Raw genomic sequence first — 23105 nt, 5'->3', positions numbered from 1 at the left:
TACGAACTATAAACATCAGGTCTTATCACTGCTAGGAGCAGTCATTGTCTGGAAAAACAGGCTGCTGTTTCAGAAAGCACCATTAGTTAGAAGAGACTTAACTGAAAAGTAAAAGCATTAAACCAGAATTAGTTCTGGTTTAGCCCAAACCAGGATAGCATTCCCCCTGAAGTCAACAAAAGACAGACAAAACCCAGGTGCAGATAAGACAGATGAAGGATGAAACAGTGTGAATAGATAAAATTCGAAAGATGTTACTCCAATCACCATAGAGGAAGAGTGGCTACTAAAAAAGGTAATTGGACGAACAGGCCATGCATGTCGCGTGGACAGTCACGTGAACACCTCCTGTAATAGATTGTGAGGCCTTAAAAGGCACAGGGAAACAACCGAGGTGGGTCCCTCACAGGAGGGTCCCAGCTCAAGCTGAAATAAGTCAGCACTGTGGCAGAACTGGGTCTGAACTCTTCTTTGCACCTGGACTCCTCTCTCTCAGAGGACATTCAAAAAGCAAGGGGGTCCACTCTGAACCTTGTGACTTGGTGGGTCTCCCCAGACTCTTCTGTAACAACTGGAGATATATATTGTAACTACATGCTCCATTTGCTAATAATAGAAAAAAGTTGTTGCCCTGGATAACTGATTACAGCCAGGTGAAATTTACTGAGGCCACTGCCATCACTTAGTGAACACACACTAATTTTCTCAGCTGTATTTATTGAAGGTTGTAGTTTATAATCAAATTTACCCTGCACTATTTTGCTATCATCTTACAATACTATTGATTCTAGAGGAAATCAATCATACTTTAAGAAATATCTAAGAAGCTCGCTACTAAAGAAATGCACTTGACCTCCAATAAAGAAAGCGAAAACGGGAGAAAAGAGTTTAAAAGGAAAGAGGAAAAAGAGAATAAAGGGAAAAAGGGAAAGGAAAAAAAAAAAGGCAAGAGAAAATTATAAACCTTGCAAGAGAATTCAAGACCTAATAATTGAATAGAACAAGGTCTGCAGTAATATTACAAAATAGCATGTGGAAATTATCTGTGCTACTGTTGCAAAGTATCTAATTTGCTTTCTACCTAACAATCAAGGGAAAATCAGGAGTAACAATATATAATACATCATTTTACTTAACAAGGATTACATTCTTAAACTTCATACCTTAAAAAAAATCGACTTGTGTGTATGTGAACAAATATACACACAAATATTTTAATACGCATTTCATTAGCAGCCAAGTATAAAACCAGTGCTAATTCTAAACAAAATCAGAATTATTTTAATTGTTCTAAGAAGTCATAGCAGGAAAATTAATCCTATAATATAATTTACTTACAAATAAATATCTTTGAAATTGATAAAATTAGAATTATTACTTTTAAACTTTATATAATGAATAAATTAAATGCCTTTTCTAAAAACATTTATACTGAAATTAGGTGGATTTTCCTACTTACAGGGAACATGAAATGACTACATCAGTTAAATATTAAAAACTCAGGGTCTTCTAAATTGTCTGATTTGCTGCATTGCACTAAATATTATGCCAATTATTCAACAAAAAACTTCACAAAAAAGGAAAAAAACTCTTTTTATTTCAGTTATGACACAGAAGATAAACAGCAGAGAAGAGTAACAAAATTACATGACCAACAGTATAAAAACTCCAGTATTTGTCACTTTCAGGCACTTTCATAACTCTGAAAATAACACAGTTCAACTGTTTATTTGAAAGGAAAAAATCCCTCCCTTTAGGAATCCAACTTTCTAAAAATTAAGTATGCTTTTAAGTGAATCATCATTCATTTTAACTAGAATAGCTACATTATGATGAGCTGGGCCCCAAGGAGAAATAAGCAATCTCAAATCTCATCACAGACTGCTGAAGGCAGTCACATGACAAAAGACCTCTTCAAAATGGTATTTTTAATGAAGTACCTATAAATCAAGTTTCTCAAGTAGTTTAACAAGTTGCTAATAAATAAAATAGCTGATAATTTCTAACCATGGGGTTACAAAGAACTTGATTCCCTTAACCTTTCTGGAAGGCACCAGGTTCCTGGCATAGCTCTACAGATTGTGTGACTCCTTGAGGAGACAACCCAGCACAGAGACCTGATCTCAGTGAAGCATCAAACTGCTCTGTTTGTGCATGTCATGGAACAACCACGCTAAAGGCAATGAAACCAGCTATCAACGGCTTAAGCCACAGGTCAGGGCACACAACAGGGTTTGAATAAGGAATGTCATACCCAACCCAAATACACTTGCACTGAACAGACATTACATCCTTCAAAACAAATACTGAAAATTACATTTAAACAATCTCAGGGCTGTTTTTTTACATCGCCAGCTTTCATTAGAGCCTTAATAGCTCTAGCCCTCATCTCAAGCTCCAGCAGCTCCAGCTGCTGTGCCGATGGCTGAACATCTTCTGATGGAGGAACGGCTAAGGTTGCTGCTTTGGGCTCCTTCGGGCTGGCCTCTGCCAACCCCAGTATCTCATTCACGCTTTTCTCAATGTCCTTCTGAAGGTCATCTATCTGACCAGCTCCACTTCTGACACTGTTTTCTTGCACATCCGGGCCATCTTCTTCATTGCATGGGCCTTCAATGTCACTGTCATATGCATCTGCATTTATGCTGAGGACATCACTATCTTCTCCCTTGCCTGTAACACAAATGTAACAATCATACAGCTGCCTAACAGAACCGTTTTTCTTTCAACTTACAAAATCTCTTCTGCTTAAAGTGTTCTTCTCCAGATTAAGAGCAGCAAAAAGATCTATGAATTTAAGACAAGCAATTCCTCCTCTTTTTCTCCTCCCAACTTTTAAGGCTGATCTAATTTAGGCAAGTGTTAACACATTTTTATGCCAATTTAGAAGAACATGCAATATAGCAAAGCAGCAGTATCAGGGAAATTTATTCCATCCTATGGAGCTACATGGTCTATTTTCCCAATTAAAATGTCATAACGTTTTGTATCACAAGTAAGCCTCTGCAGTGCAAAATTAATTATTAGTTGTTATCTTTAAAGTAAACTTAATTTGCAAAATGCAATTTTGAAAATGACACTTTAAAACTATTTTAGGCATTTTAAAAGGAGTGGGACACTATAGTCTGGCGGCACAGTTCTAAAAATTAATAGAAACTCCACTTACAGTGCAATTGTTCAGAATCTATCACAAGTATTGCAGAAGTATTTAACTCATTAAAAACATGGACAAAGTTATGGCATTGGCATTTAATGCTGGCTAAAAGTTGGAGTTTATTTTAAAAAAGTAGAAAAGGCAGTGCAATAAAATAAAAGCAAAACTCTAATAGAACCTGAGTAACTGTTCTCACATTTTGGCTACAGACTACTGCTTTTGATACAATGGCCTCAGAAATCATTAGTCCTTCACCAGCCTTTGTATCTGTGGAAACTTACAGTAGCATTGGTTCCTGCTTAAAATGAACAATTTATAGTCAGATGGTAGTAAGGCTACTGATTCTAAAGGCTTTAAAATGGCTTTTGGTAGTACCACTACCCAAAGGTATGGCTGTGTTCCCTGTTAATCAACAATGAGGGTTTAGAGCTAAAGATCTGTGGGTTTGAAATACGTATCATTTCTTACCATGACAATTCAAAGAAAGTTTACATTCCTATGTAAGCTACTTTAGTCTATAATGATTCCATAAATATAAAAAAATATTCTTTTTTTTCTATTTAATATATATTCAGCCAGTATTGCAAACCTGTATTTTTTTACATTTTTCAGATGCAATATAAACAATTCTCTCCCCTTTCAAAAAACAAAAAATAGTAAACCATCTTTGAAATAACATTTTTAGAAGCCTTTGCATTAATGTTTCAGTGTCTTTTATTATACAGGAAATATTTAAAAGTGCAACAAAAAGAATGTGAGACTTTTCTTGAAAACACAAGTGTGAAGTGTAAAAAACACCCCACCCAAATAGTGATTCGTATTTTCTTCTTGAGTTTTTGTGTAAATCCCTCACACTAGGAGGAAGTTCTGGACAAAGATTAGCAGTAGAGTATAGATTAGAAATTGTTCCTTGCTCAAAATCAGTTTAATCAACCAACCTTAAAAGAGACTACTTTTAAAGGAAAAACAAATAAGACTTTAAAAAAAAAATACTACTCTTTTTAAATGTTTTAAAACACCTTTTGGCATGCATTTGGTTTTAATTCATGAGCAGAAAAACCTTATGAAATACCTATTTTTCTTACGGTTTATGACATTCCTGCTATCCTGAGGGTGTGGGGAAAAAAAAAAATCAATACTAAGAAAGCTATAAATGTACTTTCTCTGCTTAGGAAACAAAAAAAAACAAAAAAAAAAAAAAGAAGAGGGAGGGAGGGACAGACAGAAGGTGTGTGGAATGTGTGTGTTTCTGTTAAAAAATAATCTCAAATTGGTTTTACAAACAACAGTAACATTTTACAACATAATTCCAAGGGGTTTACTGATTCAGGATTAAAGATTTTTTTACTATATATGCTTTAAAAAAGATATTTGGATATCCACTCGTGATCACAGGCTATGATTTGTCACAGCATTTAAGTCTTGATTTAGGAATACTGTATGCTACCCTGACTGAGAATGCACTCCTGATTTAGGATCTTACATAGTTATCAATCCAGTTCCTCATAAAACTGGTTTACTGGCTTGAAAAAACTGGCCATCACACTGGTAAATACAGAATATATGGAAACATATACAGCTGACGTATGTGGCACCTCCAACATCCTAATCAAAGCTGACAAGACGGCAAATTCAACTCTGAAAAATGTACAGTAAGCCATATAGATGAAGTTTACAGAGAACTTTTGGTCTTTGCTTTTTGTGAGATAAATCACAATTTCGAGCAATAAAAACTGAAAGCCTGAACATAAATTATTCTGAAGCTATCAAAAAATCCTCCTCATGGCAGTGTGTATAAAAAGTACTCATAACAGATGATCATAGCAGGGCCTTCTTCAATCCTAAGTAGTCTTGCCCTGTTCCTACTGTGACAGTAACTTCAAGATTAATATTTCAGTTTTGGATATAGTTTTACCTGTTTCCCATACCAAGGAAAGAACTTTGAACATGACCTTTTCAACACTACCTTTCAAGACACAAAGTATGTGAAAGATCAAAAAAAAGGGGAATCAACAGGAGTAAGAAACTGAAATTCTTCTGGTCTTGCTGCATGGCATCAGTCAGTATTTACCTAACACACTGCTCAACCAAGTAGTATTTCCACGGATCAAAAATTAGGAGCATCAATGGATCGTAGTTCAAACCCTTAAAGTTAACTTCTGAGTATATCACCCTAATTCACTGCCAAAGAGAAACTGACTTTGTACTGGGTCTGGTTGGCCTGAAGTTAATTTTCCTCACAAAAGCCTGCATGGTGCTGTGTTTTGGATTTGGTTCTTAAACTGTTGATGATAACACACTAGAGTTTCAGCTAGTGCTCAAGAGCACTCGTGCAGCCTCAGGGGTTTCTCCGTTTCTCACCCTGACCCCACAGGGAGTAGGCTGGGCATGGGCAAGAGGTTGGGAGGGATACAGAGACAGGACAGCTGAGCCCAGCTGACCAAAGGGATATTCTCTACCATATGATACATTGTGCAATAAAAACTCAAGGAAAGGAGGAGGAAAGAGGGATGTTCATGGTTATGGCATTTGTCTTCCCAAATAACTGTTATGCATGCTGAGGCTCTGCTTTCCAGGAATTGGCTAAAAAACTGGCTGCCAAAGAGTAATGAATAAATCCCTTATTTTTCTTTGTTTCAGTGCACAGTTTTTACTTCACTTAGTAAACTGTCTTCATCTTGACCCATAAGTTTTTCTCCCTTTTGTTCTTCTGATCATCTCCTGCTCCCCACTGTGGGAAAGTAATTGGGCAGCTAGTTAGTGCCTACTGCTGGCTGGGGTCAACCCACCTCAGGATTCCTTTTGGTATTGGTAACACATCAATCAGAAACAAAATACTAACACTCGTTCATGCCTGTCCCAGAATCAGTACGGACCAGAAAGCTAGGCAAAGCTGCCTTGGGTTCATTCTGAATTTGGAGCCTCCAAAACTCCGTAATACAGTGTTCGTACAAGCTCATTTGCCTACAGATGTTTAATTAGCTGATGAGCTTTATTTCCCTCTTTTGCACTTGTAATTTTACCCAGTAATAAAGACCATGGCTGGCACTTCTCATTACCTTTTTCATTTTGGTAACTTTTGCTTTTTCCTTCAGCTACAATTGCAAAATTGATTTTAGCACACTTAATTCCTTTTTTTTTTTTAATTTTATTTTATCCACCTTTGCTTATCCTCTCATTAGTTCTTCTTTTCCCATAGCATCACAGGCTGCAGCTCAGCAGAATGATTACCGTTATATTTTTAAATTTATATTGATATTCTCAAAAGCTCTTTAAAGCTAACAACTTGAGTGGAGCCACTGTTATAGCCCAAAGCCATCATGATACCCAGGTTGATTAAGTCATAAAAAACAACAACGAAGCAATCACCTACAACAGTCATCAATTCCCTTTGATACTACAAAAGCAGAAGAGAACTGCAAGAAATTTGTCAGTTCTAAGGTCACTCCATGTAGTACAACGAGCAACGATTAAAGCATTACTCACAAAGCCACAGCAACCTGCTCCTAAAAGATTTGATGCTTTTATTAGGACTCTCCTTCATTTAATTCCCCTCGCTAATTACTTCAGAAAAAAACATGTTTCACAAAGTTATGCTAAGAGACATCTGTTAGACAACATTCTGAATTGTGAAATAGGAGTTGCAGGAAGCACATAATGTTAGATCTTTGCAGAAGAGAAATGTAGCTTATAAAAAGTTGCAACATTCTTTGATTGGAAAAGCTATTTCTGATGTTACGGCATACAGCTAGTCCAAATGAAAATAAACAGACTAAGACAGAAACACCTACAATTCTAATGCTTCATACACAAAATAATACAGGCAGTCATTACATGGTGATGATTTAATAACTAGGACAAACCAAATACTGCTGCAGGTTAAGAAAACTGTTTCCCTGCACAGCAGGTACTCAAATGTCTACCACTAACTACCTGCTTTTGTGTTTTCTATTCTGTCAATCGCTGTAGTACCTGAATGTCTCACCTACTATATTTTTTGCATTTAAAAAGATAAAATATACCAGACAAAATGTTTGCTCTCAGAGATTCAAAGATTTGAGTGTGTACTTCAACTGCCACCAACTTCACAATTATCACAATAACAGATTTCTATGAATGACCAATCAGAGTACTGTAGACTCTTATGATCATCTCAACAGAAAGTAAAACCAACTCTCAAAGAATTCGGCAAATGGTAATAGCAGTATTAGCAATTGCCTACATACCAAGAAATTGAAATGACTGAGGCTCCTCTTCAGTTGCAAAACTAGATATGAAGAGCCAAATAAGCCTTGCAAGAGCTTCAGTCATATTCCAGAAGCTAAACTAGCAAACTCTGAAGAGCTGCAATGTGCTTCTAGCCACAAAAACCTCTCCAATCCCACAGAATTACGAAGCCAAAGTTCCTACAACGTCTTCTTCAATGTTCCCCTCTCCTTTTCTGGAATTGAGCCCAAGGAAGAGGTTGTAACCCTACATCAGCTAATTTCTAAGAGGATGCTTCTCTGTGATTGTAGGCACTGTTCAGAAGGGAGCTACTAGTTATCCGGAACTAGTCACTGCTCAATATCAAGAAAATCAAATTTCAGCTTTCTCCAGTACATACCTTGTTTTGATTCCTGACCTTCCAGTTTGTTGTCTTCTCTGAGGGAAGAAGTGGAGTCTATACTGTTGTCCTGTCTGGAAACAAATAAGAAGACATTTTAATTTATGTCTTTTACAGTTTAAGAGAACTTTTCTAAGAAATGTTTACTTTAAGTAAAGAAATTATGTGGTGGTAGACCGATAGGCCAAGTACAGTATGAATAAAGGCAAAAGGTACATACAGAGTGCCAACCCAAGCACTTGAGAACAAGTTTGTTTTGTTTTGTTTTTCTTCGCCCAGCAGTAAGCAAGGATAAAGTAACTGTTTCCACTACACCCTACCCTTTCAGAATAACAATCCTCGCTGGCAGCCCCTCCCTAATATTAGCAGCTCTTCTCTAAAACTCAGAATAAATTGTCACACAGTTAAATTATTTGAAACAAAATAAATTTGAAAAAACATAGTTTCAGTTGCATTGAAATAATATTTACTATTTTCTTTTGAAATGAAGAAGGTATTGTCATGAAGTTACCATCACCCCACCACCATCCACCTCTACTACATCACAATCTCATAGTTTCACAAGGGGACACTTCTTAAAACTAAATGCAACTCAACTGATAAACTGAATTCAGTATTTGCATTTCTCTATTTCTTCTAGTTCAAGACTTCTACCCTTGACCTGTGAGGTTTCAACTGCTTTATACAAAGGATAAGGAATAGATACTTTTGTGAAATGTTAATGTTTTTCACACATTTTGCATGTACTAGTTCTACAAACTGTGAAAATACTGTGCAATATACAGGAAGAAGGATGGCAGAATGACCCTGAATCGCAGGAAGAGTTCAATTGCCATGTTTAGCGAGCATTTTGACAGTAGAATTGCCAGTTTCCTACCCTGAATGTCAGTATGGCATTGTCTTCATACATATTAATATGGAATCAATGCAAGTATCCTGCCTGTGGGAGCTAAACAGCACTATAAAAAGGATAGCAGTATTCCAGTAACACAGATGTAAATATAATGACTTTAACAACTTGTTTTTCAGTAATGGCCTGAAGGCTTTTCCTAAAATTGAACACAGATTTATTTTCCCCATGCTCTCAAAGACATTTTTTTTCAGGCAACTAACGCCTATGTAGGAGGGAGAACACTATAATACTCCTAGCCATCTTGGTGCAAGACACAGAGTTATTTTCATCGCTGTTTCCTCTTCTGTAGTAGCAAAGGTTACAAATCAATAGACTCTTCTGTCTCTCCCACTTTTTGTACCCCTTGCAACATAAATGTGTACGGTAGCATGCAATAACTGACTAAGGAGAATGTGCAGCTGTTTTCATATGCATGCAGTACCTCAAAAAAAGATTTTTAAATGTTCTGTACCTTAAGTAAGGAAAGAGAAATGTACTGTCCAATGCCATTATAATAAACTGGGAATAGACAATTTACTGTGATGCATTATACTCTGAACTCAGTGGTATGTATCCTTTCAGTTTGCTTTCCTACTTGGTCAACTCAAGAATTATTCTCCCAACCTTTTAATTTCTGTTGGACTTTTCCTTCCCAGGCAGGGCTGAAAAGGAATGGATACAAACTGGATGTTCAAACAGTTATGCCAAGGAGGAAGTCCTGTATATACGGATAATCGCTTCAGAAAATTATTCAACATTTGCCTCTCTACAAACAAAGCCAGTTTGCTCATTTATTTTCTATTCCAGTCATCGGTCTTGCACTGGTCATCAGGCCAGAGGTGTTGCAAGACAGATTACAGCCCTCCCTCTTAGATGCAAAACAAGTCCAGGAATTCAACAAATAAAATTATGTCTGCTCTATGTGATGGTTTAGACATATTAACCAGAGTCTCAATCTTCCTTCTGTCATGGGGGAAAAGGAGAACCAAACTACATGACATTACATGTTCAATTTATTAAGTGGATCAAGCAGAGGATAGGCCGTGAGGTAAAGTTTTGCACTCATACACACACCCATACGGTCAGAGTCAACTGAGACGCACCCAAATCACCACTCCAGTGGTTTCCCAGGGGAAACATCCTCTCAGTACCAGGCTCCAGGCCACACCTTAGGACCAAACCCTAACTGGTCCTCTGCTTGGAGAGGATGCCAGACTCCTGGATAGCAATATTTCCTCACCCACCTCCATTACTGTGTGGGGTTAGCCATATGCCAGCACAGACCACCAGCTAAATCTGCCCATGATGCTGTCACAGCACACCTTCCCAGGAATTTCAGGTGTTGCTCTCCTGTCATTTAGCAAGGCTTATCACACTCAGTTATCCATTGCATTGCCCTGTCCAATAGGTTCTGCATTCAATGGTGAGTCACCATAAGCACCAAGACCCAGTGAAAAGCAGAGAAAAAACAGCAAGCAGAGGAACCCTAGTAACTTCATGAGTGCAGAGGGATCGCTCTGCCTGGGTTGCTCCTTGGGTTGTGAAAGGAGAGCAATCAGCCTGTTTTCTGGGAATGAAACCTAGGAAAAGCAGTCATCTAGAGAAACCACCTTATAGGCTGAAGGGTGTTACTGTATATGGGAGCAAGGGTGTCTGTATAGGATGCTGGGGAAGAGCATTTCAGGATTGCACTAAATGTACTCGCAAATGTTTTTTAAGAGGAGTGTAGGAACATGCAATGTTTAGAGGAAGAACCAAAGCTAGGAAAAGCAAGAGGCTGAGGCAGACTGAGAAAGAGCAAGCATGGGGAAAAACAAGAAAAAAAATGTAGATAAAAGGGCCAGCAGAGCATAAACAGGTTGCTGGCCAGTACATTTGTCTGGCCAGCCCCAGACCTGATCACTGCAGTCTGTCTTGCTTTCTTATTGAACTCTATTGCTGTACTAACTAGTTTTCCAAAATGAGAGGATACCAATCTCTGTATGTATGCACACGTGTGTGTGTGTGTCTGAGCACCAGCAACTGCACAGGTGACCACAGGTCATAGGGACCTGCAGTACTGTGCTGCCAGAAACTAGAAAGAATGAAAAATGTGCATACACTTCCTCATGGAACTTCAATGTCATGCATCAGTGTGTACGCAGATGCTTGTAATTCAACAGCAGACCTCAGGCTGGCCTAGCCAGCAAGTAAGGTGAGAGGTCTGGGCATCACATACCAAACAGACTGTAAGATCAGATGCCAGATTCCTGAAAGAGACCAGGGTCTGCAAGTAGACAAACTGAGGAGCTCTGCTAGATATCCAAGAGATCAACAGTCTGAGCATCAGCTACTGAGGACAACCATAGGTCTGCACCAGCTTTCAAAGGCGCCTGTGTATGCAAGGAGGTCTGAGCAGCAACTTGTGGGCTTGTATGTCCAAGTGCCAGCAACTGGGGAGAGCAGTGGATCTCGGACCAGCTACCGGTCAACAGACCTGGAAGAATACACCTTTTTTTTTTTTTTTTTTTTAAAGCAACTCTTACGATTTGTCACTCAACTCAACCACAATAAGGTGATATACCCTGCCCATCACTAAGAGCAAAAGCTGCTTAGGGTGCCCCTACCCCATCTTCCCTCACACACATGCTTCATCACTTTGGACTGAGTAGTCCTCTCTGCACCAGACAGCAATGTGTCACTGGAAAAGTCTGATCTTGCACAAACAGTATTCAGGCAAGAAACTTCAAACCACTGGTTATAACTCTGAGCTCCAACACCAAATTTCACTAAGGAATTGTATCACCTCTTCAACAGAAAACTCAGAGTGACCTCTATGGTTCAAACACTGACTGTGAAATTACCTACACCTGTTTTAACAGCTATGTAAATAGAAATTATCAACTGAAAAAAATTACACATCAAAACTTGTTGTAAAGCTTCCTTCCATTGCCTTGCCACTATCACCGATTAGAGCAAACACGTGTTCCTTTAAAGACTACCTACTGTCAAAAAAAAAAGACTTTTTAGAACCCAAAAATACTTTTACAGCACGTTTTACCCTTTCAGAATTGATTGGATTGAACCTTCACTACTTCATTTCATAGGCAGGCATTTTGCACCATCTTGTGGCCAAGGAGAAGCATTTCAGTTCACAATTCAGTTTTGCTCTCAATTTGTCAACGTTGATTAATTTGTTTGTTAGTAAGAAATATTTTTTCCCTAATTATCTATATTGCAGTATAGATTTAAGAAAGCACAACATCATGTCTGCAAACAATGGGAGCAGAAGATACAGTAATGTAAAATTAAGGCACCACATACAAATTTAATACCCTCTTGTTTCATGCCATGCTAGTAAGCGTCCACAGCAATTTGGAGCTCCCTCTTTTTACCAGTCTTTAAAGATACTTCTCCCCCAGGATGACAGTTAAGTTCAAATTCACTCTTCCAAGAGATAAATTCAGCATATTTTTCTTTAAATACAACAACATCTGCACAGTATGTTCACTTCAGCAGAAAGACGGTAACTATTACAGTTTGTTAGTGACAAGTGCTGTAAATTTAAATTTGCCCTATGCTTGCTTTTCACGTCAGCATGCTCCACGCTAATGCAATGCTTACCTCGGCTCACAGACGTGGGTTCTGTACAGAACCTATTACTTTCAGGAATCTGCATAGCTGTCAAAGATATCTGGGTTTGAGGGTGATTTGGTACAACTACTCCTGCAGATTATGCAGAGTGAGGTAAGACAGCAGCACAGGTTAGGAAAATGGGTACTGGTCAGAGGAGTGCACAGCTAAGGATTCTGACAACAGCACTGCAATAATGGTGGCTGAGATTCCAAGCTTCAGTAATAACTGGGGTTGCAGACCCGCAGGAAAAGTTTTGTGACAGAAAAAAATAATATATTGGCCTAGAAGACAGTCTGACAATATGAGACACAGTCATGCTGATGCTTTCCTTACAGGGCTTTTAATTGTCATTAAGAAACATTCACCTAAATCTCTGGAGTGAGGTTTGAGATCAGTACCTCTATTACTCTTGACATAAAGACGATGTACCTTCCTAAATTAAAATTTCCCTTTGCACTTCCAACTCTAAAAAATATTTCTAGAAGTCCCAAGTCCTCATAAGCTTCCCGCAAATTTTTGTTGCAAGACTAGTTTTCCGTGACAAATGAGAACTAAAATAATTAACGGCGGGCAATTTGTTAAAAAAAAAAAAAAGTCCTTATGAAGTAGTACTCCTCAGGACAAAAATCCCAAACAACAGTTGCTAATCAAATAGTTTAATGCACTATGAAAGGTCCATCGGTCCGATTACAGGTGAAGTTTGAGGACACCACAAGAACAGAAGCTGAATGCTAATGTATCAGTTCAGTGACTCATGTAGCCTATTCTTTCAGTGATTCCAAATGGTGAAGATAACCAAATTGTCCTACAGGGGTAAATATCAGATGGCAATTGCATGCTTGTGAACAGACCAGTACTTGGGAGGAAAATACGTTAAAATAAGGCAAGCCTTTAAACTGATAACCTTTCTAAAACAAAACAAGCAAAAACCGCGCTCATGACTGCAAAGCAGTAAAAATCCTGGGAGCTCTTGAAAGTGCAAATACTAAACTGCAAATTTTCACACAGTGAAAAAAATAAGCACATTAGATTTTCAAAGCAAAAGATCATTTACTCACATTATACACAAGAACATATGGTCACTATAATGATATTAGCCTGCCTGTTCTTTTAATACATGTTTTATACTACAGCAAATAATTTACTTTCAGTCCTTCTGTTGTAGGGTATTTAGAGAGCCAATCCAGGGAAGAGGAAAGTAATAGCTCAAGAACATGCCAATACCCTTTGAATGAGGTGGGAAAATGCCTGCTTGCTTTTGCGGGACACTAACTGGCTAACTCCTTTCAATTAAACACCTGTCATTTAGTTGGAAGCTTGGTATACAGCAATTCTCTTAATGGTATTTCCATTGCAGACAGTAACAGAGAAACAGTAACAAAATTCTGAGAACCACAGTCAACAATCTACACAGCGCTCACAAATAATGAAGCATTATCTATTGTAACAGCAATTTCCCGTTATTGGCAAACATAGGCCCTGCTTCTTCAGTTCTTCTGCATGCTTATTCCAGGATTTCTAGTGTTTAACTCTGAAGAGGAGAGCGACAAAATACCACAGCAAGTGTTTTACATGCTAATGGAAGCATGCGAAGCTTTTACGGAGATGAAATTTAGGAAAATCCTGAGGACTTCGGCTTCTGGTGGCAGAATGAGGATATGTGCATCAGAAAAGGGAAGGTTCAATTTAAAATTACAGTACTGGTACCATCCAAAGCTTCAGATAAAGAGCCAAATTCTGCAATCCTCCCTGTATGTGGAGAAGCTTCTCTAAATCCCTGCTACTTTCAGATGGAACAGATAAGAAGCAGGTCTTTAGATACAGATATGTACTTGACTATTTTCAGAAAATAAAAAAAAAAAAAAGAAACGAAACAGTACAAACTATACCCTTCCTAGAAAGCCTGTATAATTTGATATTGTTGTAATTTCTTCAGCTGTACTGATTTGAGCTTTCTGGATTTCTACTGATACGTGGATATTGCTGAAGGGATAAGTGTCAATTTTAATTTTTTTAAAGTACAAGGATGAAAGAAACAGATGTTTCCAATCAGTTAACAATCTTCTGATTAGAGTAAGACTTGCTACTGACATTTTCCCTTCCCACCTTTACAAGTTCATGAAAACAACTAACACAAGTCAGATTTTAAATAAGAAAGCTTTAATGTTGCAACAGAATGCAGAAAAAAGTAGTCATTTATAAGAAAACCACAAGTAACGAAGATAAAATATGAAGAACCAACAGTGAGAATATAAACTTTTCATTCTGAAAAGTCTTTTCTCTTACCAGGGCAAACAAATTCACCCATTTAAAGTCAGACAATAATTAAAAACGTATTAATGATTACCAACAACCAAAGTTTAACTTCGCAATACAGTTTTCCCTATTTCTTCACTATTGCATCTTTAGCCTCCCTGCCTACTGACTGACTTGTTGGCATTCTGACTGAAAAAGTTTCCTGAAGTTTAGCAAACTTCCATTTATATTTATTTACACAGGTTGCAGAAAAGTGATCCTAAATACCCAAAGATCACACCTGTTTAGTAAAAAAAGCTTTTAACATTGTACAGCTGTAAAATCATAATATTGCTTTACTTACTGACCACCGGGCTTAAGGATTAACATAAAACCTTAGTTTTCCTTGTTTCACCTATTCCTTCCTATCTCTTTCTCTGTCATCCAAACAGCTCTTCCTTTTTGTTTTTTATTAAAGTTAGCACACAGCTAGGCTCTGATATAGCACCCATGTGTGTAGCATACTTTAACCCACTGCATTAAAAGGAGAAGAAAACCCACAATTCCTACATTGACATATCTTGCCTGGCCAGTTTGGAGGCGTTTGAAATATTAAAACTATCAGGATGGAGAAGAGAATCAAGAACCAGGGGCATCTCAACCATTATGTTTGTCAAAGGAAGCAAGCTGCTTTATAACTTTGATCAACGTCTCTCAGTTTCTTTTACTTTTTTTTTTTTGTAACCATAATTTCTTCTTGATTTTGCTGTCAATTATTGCTTCCATCTTTCTCATCAGTGACATTAAGGTGACCTAGCTTTGTCAGTTTTTGGTAAATGCACAATGGTTAAAGAACTTCGTCAGTTTTAATTCTGCTGTACTTCAACACAGCTATGAGAAAAGGCAGACCACACCAACTCACTTCTGTTTGCTCACTGCTTAGGCCTGGAATATTATCTGTACAGTGTAAAACCAGTAGACTTCCAACCTGCAATTTAGATCGTACAGATGTCATTTTCCTGAAACTTTCCTACTTGCCATGGGCAAATAGGTTGTTAAGTGTCTTCAGAGAGCCACTAGCTAAAAAAAGGTAAATCCTGTTTGTTTTCCTTGTTTTGTTGTTTTATTCATTAATTGATAATAACAATTTCCCCTTTTTAGGTAGGTCTTTACCAGCTCAAATCATTAGTGTATTTGCATATAAGCAGGACTTTATTCAATCTACTGTAGCTGAGGGTCATAAATATATGTCTCAACAGTAGCTTTGAAACACCTTGAGGCCACAGAACTACCTTCCTGAAATCTAGTAGCACTAATCCTGCCATACTTCTTCGAGATGAAGTACACTCCATGTATTTTGCAATAGTAACAAGCTTGTGAAGAAGGCCTTTAAAAAAAAAACCAAACTTATAATTCCTTCAGAAATCATAATCTCGGAGCATTTTTCGTGGTCTCCTCAGCCAACAAGTTTGTCTTCTCATTCTATTCAGAAGTTCACTGGCAAAAGATCAATCACTTAACAGAGACCTGATATCTAGTGTATTTTGTAGGTTTTGAATTTTTTAGTTTGCTTTTTTAAATAGCCGGCAGGGGGCAATGTCCAAAATAAGGCAATTAGTCCACATAAATAGGTGTACTGACACCATTCACAGGTCATGCGGGCAACAAATAGCTAGGGGGGGATACAGTCACAAATCAGCTACAAATGGAACCCTAGAAGAAACAGTGTCAGAGAGCATTACAGCTGTATCACATGAGAAAAACTGAAACGTCACTTAACTTAATATCACTCCGCTTTCTAGTATATTTGTATGATGTATGATGAGATGTGATCAAAGAAACTTACTTCATTCAATAACTTCATAATTTGTTCTGAATCAAAGACAGGATCAGAAACCAGGTTAAATCAAAAATACTGACTAGATGTGAAATTTTGATTACTATCACTACCTTTCCCATCCATGTGTTCTTATTTAGTAGGTCTAGATGAACTAACCAAACCAGCAACTATGAAGTACTTTAATCTGCCCAACACTGCTGTATTGTATTGTCTTGTATTGTCTCAGAGGTATATTAAGTTTGTGCACTGCATCTGTGGACCAGATGTAATCAGGTCCACAATTAAAACAGGAAAGCTTTTTATTTTGTCTTCTACAAGCAAGTTAATCTCATAAAAGTTGACACATTGTGGGTGACAACTACTAACTTTCTTTTCCCCTTCACGACCTCCATAGCAACTGTCAGAAAGAGTTCACCCATTCAACAAAGTGGCCCAGTAGTATACTACACAAGTCTTTAAAAAAAAAAAAAAGTCAGATTTCCCCTGCAGACAAGTATTTTAAGAAAAGTTTAAAAAGCATTGGCCTTTACGAAACTGACAGATGCCAACCTAAGAACAAGAAACCAGACGCCTCCGTTCTTGAAACTCTAGACATTCTACAACAGAGAACAAGGGAACAGGCAAGTGCCAGTGCAGGAATGAAGGACCAGAAACAAGAGAGGAAGAGAACGGATACCCCTCAGCTGAACTAACAGTACACAATTCACTGTCCTAAGTGGGAAGGGGTTACTCGACCTGCTTTAGCTCACTTAAAGAGGGTTAACCTAAATCTTATTACTTCGCTTCTGCTGCAGCCTAGGAGTGTGCACATGTTCAGTTACTAGAATCCAAGTGATGGGCAGTAACACCACTACAAAACTGTTATGTGCTTAAGACATACTTAATGTTATAAACTGACAAAGCCACGTTTAGAAGTTTAGTGCTTGCTAGCAGTCACAGCTAGTTGTCATTCAACTGAAGCAATCTCATAATTAAGGATATAGCAAGCGGGTCTTTCAATGTTGCATTTTATAATTGCTCATGAAAAATCCCTGTGTTGTTCAGTATTCTTAAGTTTTAAAGCGTTTTGTCTTTTACTCACTGACTGACTGATTCACCTCCAGTCTTGCCTCCTCCATCTGTCTCCTCGTCAGTATCAGAATCAGCTCCAATCTTGCCTAGATATACACAGTTTCAAACATGAATATTTAAGCAGGTAATATAATTAATGCTATATAGTTAGGCTTACTAGTAATGATTTACAGTATTGCAATCAGCAGAACAAAGGTTTTTCTTCCTAAAGCAGATGTTCTAAAATTAGACTTAGTCAAAATCAAAAGCTTTATTTGTGAGTTTTCTGCTAGCCACATGGCTGGCATTTTTCAATTACACTGTATCATGAAAAAAATAGAATAGCTACTGCTAGCACAATACTACAGGCACTAAAGCACAGGAGACAGAATTAATAGAAGGTCCTCCGCAGCATTCAAGATTTCAAGAGTACCACTTCATTAAGATGACAACAGTGTTTACAAATAAATTCTACAGCCCTTAAATATCAAGTGGAAGTTCAATAAGATATTGAAAAGTTGGAATGTCATATCCTTAATCAAAGTACATGAACTGTGTGTCTCAGCAGAGCAGAGGGATCCACCAAGAATCCTTTAACTACACCAGATACTCTAGTGCATTTGCTAATACAATTGAACTATTATTGAAATATGTCAGATTTCCCCTGCAGAGAACCACAAGGCAACTTAATGTGAGTTTACCTAAAATAATGGATTTCAAACAATACTCCTATAATCCTAGCTTTGCTTCTTCCATTAAGTCAAAAGCTTTGTTCTTAGTTTGGGTACTAAGAAAAAGCAGCTTATACTACTGTTTTCTGAGTGTGTCCCTAATAACTTCTAAATCAATGGACCATTTCATTCAAGCTTAAAAGATCAAAACCAAAATATACATATACACGCACACATATGTGTATATATACTAATACACATTTATATACTAGTGGCACGCGTATATATGTAATACTAATACATATATGTATATACATGTACGTGTGCGTGCATATATATATACATAAAAATAGCTAGAAATGGAATGAAAATCCAGTTGAGAGGCAGCCTATTCTCTGGTGTGCAGGGGTGCCTAAAAGTTTCATCCATACCTTCAAGTATCTTCAACAGTTTTTTTTCAGATAACAGCTCCAACTGCTCCAAGCAAAGCCTTTTGATTTCGTCCATGGAACAATTCTAAGAAGACAGATAAGACAGACCACCAGCTACTAAGAATTTCTGAGGACAGAGTAATTACGAATGGTAAGTAGTACTCCAACTGTACTGAATGAAAAGTTGCAAGTCCCTTCCCTATCCTGACCAGCTTTGATGCAACTGCTGAAGAACACCAGGTAGGCGTTTCAGTTTTGACAACTACCAGATATAGTGTGTGTTTTTTTCTGAAAAATTAGTCAATACATACTACCAGTTACTTGACCTACGGCTTAGAGTTTTCACTGCAGCTGCAACACTGAGTAGTAGAAATACTGGGCCGTGTGTGTGTGAAGCACGGAACAGCAACCAACTGTAGCTCTGATTACTCCTTATTCTCCATCACTCAGGAACAGGTGGATTACATAGTTAAGGTGACCAGAGCCAACTGCTGAATCCAAGATCACAAACTGAAGCAAACACTGCTATTGACAACACACTAACTATTGTATACCATAATAAAGAAAACATAAGGAATATGTAATCCATTTCTCATGCTTGACACATACCACATGCTGCCACAGACTTTATGAGTATTTCACTTACCTCCACATCTTTTATACTACTTGGTGTCTCTTGGTAATATCATGTACAAGCACCAGAACTAGGAAGTATTGAGCACATTGTAAAATTCGTAGCCTTACTGTAGCTTTGGTTCTACAACACCAGGCAACTTCCTTTCAAACTCAGTAACGCCTCTGCCTCCAGCTGCTCCAGACCTCTTTTCTTCTCCAGAGAAACAGATGAGACTATATGCAATTCACTACGTGTTTAAAATGAAGAAGTCCTACCTCACTTGTATGAATGATATGACTCAAAAATTGAACACAGAATTTTAAAAACTATTTAACAAGCATCACACAAATGGCACTTCACCCGCATCCTCTTCTTCTGTACATGCTGCTAGACTCATTTATTTTTACCAGGTCCTGCAGTTCACAAGACTCAAAAAGCCTATGTTTTAAGCCAGTAAAACTCTATAAATACTGCCACTAGAGTCCATAGAAGTTACAGCTTCAGAAGCTGTTTATCAAGAAGGGGTTTTACCGCCTTATCTCAGACATTAATTTAATACCATACAGAGAAATTCAGCTGACACAAATAGAAATCAAACTTTTATTAACATATCAGCATATTTATTAGGGAACAACACTCCTGAATTTACTTCATGCAATTCTGAAACTCCTTTTGCATTTAACTAAACCAGTACAGACAGACAACACAAAAATAAGCAGCCTGCCACTAAGCAATGGCTAAGCAGTGGAAAAAGGAGTAAACTGGAATAACTATATCAAATCTTTAAAAAGTCTCACTTTCAGAGACTTGATGTTTATTTAAGAAATACACAGGCAGCTTTTAAACTCGAAGTCCACTAGACTTGAGAGATAGATACGCTTAATTACACAAGCATTCCAGCTTGTAAGAAGTATACAAACAGTAAGTGTATTTCAGTACCTTCAAAATATCAGGCAGCATCTTCTGTAGTTTTTTCTCCCCTATGACACAGAAACACTGTTGAAGCATTTCTTTTTTGTCTGCGATGTAGAAACTGACAGGTTTGAGTGACACACTGAGATCTAATCCTCCTTCTTCTACATCACTGGGTTGTTCAGCTTCTTCCACTTTTTCTCCAGACAGCACATTGCATTTTGCTTCCTAAAATCAAGGAGGGCAAACACAATGTTCATGTTTTCTAGCGAACCAGAGAAGAAGGAAACTTGCAACTTCTTCTGGTTGCAACAGTTTTCCCTTCATAATTGCAAAGTAAATCTTAAGGTGGACTTCTGACCTTCCACATAATGTTTCAGCTTGCAACATTAACTGCATTACAGAAGCTATATTTTTGGTTACAGAAACCATTCCTATGCCAGGGGAAATTTTAAAAGCTTCAAGAGGCAAAAAGTACTTTTAAATATTAACTAGGAAATATTATCTGCAAATACCTATCTGCTGCTTATACTTGAAAGCATGCTTTAAGGCAGAAGAAATCCATTTCTGATCTGCTGTGTAATTAAATCACTCATCTCATGAGTTATAGCTACCCTGCTAAGGAAATTAGTTCCCTGCGTGGGATGGAGTCTTCCAAGGATAAAAGTGAGCTTCGTACCAGAAAATATATCTTCCATACATCAGTGGAAGTCCTCTACAGTTAATGAAAAAAAAAAAAAACAACAAAAAAAAAAACCCCAACCAAAACAAACAAAAAAGAAAACCAGCTAGTAATACATTTTGACAGCCCCACAATTCACTCAGGAGCGCGTGTCACGCGAATCTCTGTACAACGCCTCCTAGAACAGGGTCACCATCCCACGAGCACGGCGATGGGGGTCACCTCTGCGCTTGTGCCCCACACCTCTCACACCCGGGGAAACACCGACCCGCCTCCCCAGGACGCGCGCGGGGCGCACCACGGCACTGCCCGCCCTCGCCGTGGGTGCCTTCGCCCGCCCGCCCGGGTGTTCCCCTCCACGCAGCCGCAGGCTGGGACTGAACGCACCCTGCCCGCGCCGCAGGTCCCGACAGGAGCCAGCCTCAACCAGAGGCCGGGAGGCGGGCACCGCCGCCTGCCCACCGGCCCCTCCCGCAGCGACTCACGGCGGCGACAACGGCCAGGCCTCGCCCGCCCGGGGCGCCACGGGCGGCGGCGGGTCGCGCCGCAGAAGGCCCGGGCGGGCCCCAGCACCGTCACTCCGGGGCGGCAGGGGGGAAGCAGCGGCCGCAGCCGCCCGCCTCTCCTTCCCGCGCTACCTCCAGGGCTCCGCGGCTGGACTCGGTGCTCCGCCGCTTCCTCTCGCTGCCACCCGGCCCCGAGGCTCCCTCCGGGCAGCAGGAACGAGAGCGGCGCCGCTTCTTCTCCTTGGAAGACCTCCGCCCCGGCATCCCCCCGCCGGGGCCGCCGCCTGCCGCCGCGCTCACGTCCGCGCGCCCGGGGCGAGGCGTGCTTCCGGCAGAGCCCTGATAGGCGCCTCGCCACGCGTCAGCGCCCGTTCCGGCGGGGCGGGGCGGGAGCCCAGCCGAGCCGAGCCGAGCCGAGCCGAGCTGAGCTGAGCTGAGCTAAGCCGGCGGGGCCGCCGCCTGCTGGGTTCGTCTCCCGCGCGTCCGGCGTGGCGGGGCCGCCGGCGGCTTTCTGCCGGGCCCCGCACGCCTCGGCGCCGGGCGGGGCCGCTGGGCCGTGGCGGGGCCGCCCGCGGTGCTGGCGGCGTCCCCGTAGCTGGGCTTCCCGCCCGCCCGCAGCGGCCCTGGCGTGCGGTTTTGATTCGGTCGTGGGGTTTTTTTCCGGTAGCGAGGTGGGAATAAACCCGCTTCCAGACGTAGGCAGGGCACCCTTTTATACAAGTCTCTCTGGTCACCGGCGGCTACTATTTAGTCCTGACCGGTTCTCCCTGGGTTTCAACGTGTTCCAGCAACGTGAGGACTTTCGTTCTACTCCCGCGGCAGCTGTTTGGAAACACAGATCTGTACGAAGCCTTTTAGAAACCCCTCTAGATGGCAAATCCAAGCAAACTACACTGTCCAGGTAACGCTGTCTTCGTGCTCAGCGGCACCTGCAAAACATCCGAGCAGCATTGTGAGATGATCTGCTTGGAGGGGGTGGAATTTTTTAATGCCGATTTGTCGAACCTGGTTCTAGTCTTTGCTGTAGCCCGTATAGCCTGCCCAGCAGAGAAACTTTCGACTTAATTATCTGTTGTTCCACAGAGTCACCTCTCAGACCTGCGCAAAAATTTTTAGAGCTGGTGTTCTGAGTCCCTGGTATGAAGCTTTAAGCAACAAGTTACACACCACAGTAAACACCTTAACTTGGTTCTCATGTAGCTATTTGTCCACAGAAATTTGTTCTTAATGATTTGGTTGATACATTGGTAACTTCTACCGAGACATTAACCATTAAAAATGATTCAAGCATGGAAATATCTATAATAAAAAAATCAAATATCCATATCCCAGTGAATGCTAATGTCAATGATAAATTTCATTTTTCTGTGGTATTTCATGAGTATTGCAGAAATATGACACAAAACTATTTTTCATGGGATGCAAACAAGTAGGAATCACAGCAGTGAAGCCCATTAAAGGCAGATGACTGCTGCAATTCAGTAAGGCACTGATCAGCCTTCAGCCACCAGCACCAAGATTAGCTACAGCAGGAAATGTCAATTGAACAGTATTGTTAGCCAAAAATAAAGACAAGGTTAGACAAGTGTCCATCATTACACGGAAAGAATTTGTGTTAAGAACCTCCTTTTCTGTGCAGAGACACGCAACTATTTTCTTCATTATTTAATGCACCAGAGTGTCCTTTCTCTTTCTTCTGGGTCTGTGTTTTTCCCAGATTCAAACATGTTATCTTCCAGTTTGATGTATTCCACATTGTGTTGGATCTTCAAGCAGCATTGGTGGTATTGCCTCATTTAGGTCTACTGGATGGAAGTTGTACAAAGCTAGTGGTGACCAAAAGCGCTGTGGACAGATAATAGGTAACGTGGTGGTTGACTTTGTGTTTTCAAAAG

At 39.6% G+C, this 23105-nt stretch overlaps 1 protein-coding gene across 1 annotated transcript; it reads right to left on the bottom strand.

Annotated features, from left to right (window-relative positions):
* Positions 1-2300: 2300 nt before the first annotated feature.
* On the bottom strand, positions 2301-21474 carry CAAP1 (caspase activity and apoptosis inhibitor 1). Its single transcript, XM_086479874.1, has 6 exons — positions 21343-21474; positions 20050-20250; positions 18495-18579; positions 17424-17499; positions 7761-7834; positions 2301-2673 (listed from the first exon to the last, which is right to left on the bottom strand). The coding sequence occupies exons 1-6, from the start codon at positions 21472-21474 to the stop codon at positions 2330-2332; spliced, it is 912 nt and encodes a 303-aa protein (XP_086336000.1). The 3' UTR covers positions 2301-2329.
* Between the last annotated feature and the right edge of the window lie 1631 nt (positions 21475-23105).

Source organism: Leptosomus discolor, chromosome Z (genome assembly GCF_034619465.1).
Source record: "Leptosomus discolor isolate bLepDis1 chromosome Z, bLepDis1.hap2, whole genome shotgun sequence".
NCBI lineage: Eukaryota > Metazoa > Chordata > Aves > Leptosomiformes > Leptosomidae > Leptosomus > Leptosomus discolor.
This window is presented reverse-complemented; position numbering and strand designations above follow the sequence as displayed.

What these genes read in the sequence shown, in the direction of transcription:
- CAAP1 (XM_086479874.1), bottom strand. Translation starts at nt 21,474, where the DNA reads ATGCCGGGGCGGAGGTCTTCCAAGGAGAAGAAGCGGCGCCGCTCTCGT. An exon ending in ACTGTTGAAGATACTTGAAG is followed by an intron (nt 17,500 to 18,494) that starts GTATGGATGAAA and finishes GTGTATATCTAG; the next exon opens with GCAAGATTGGAGCTGATTCT. An exon ending in AGGTCAGGAATCAAAACAAG is followed by an intron (nt 2,674 to 7,760) that starts GTATGTACTGGA and finishes TTTGTGTTACAG; the next exon opens with GCAAGGGAGAAGATAGTGAT.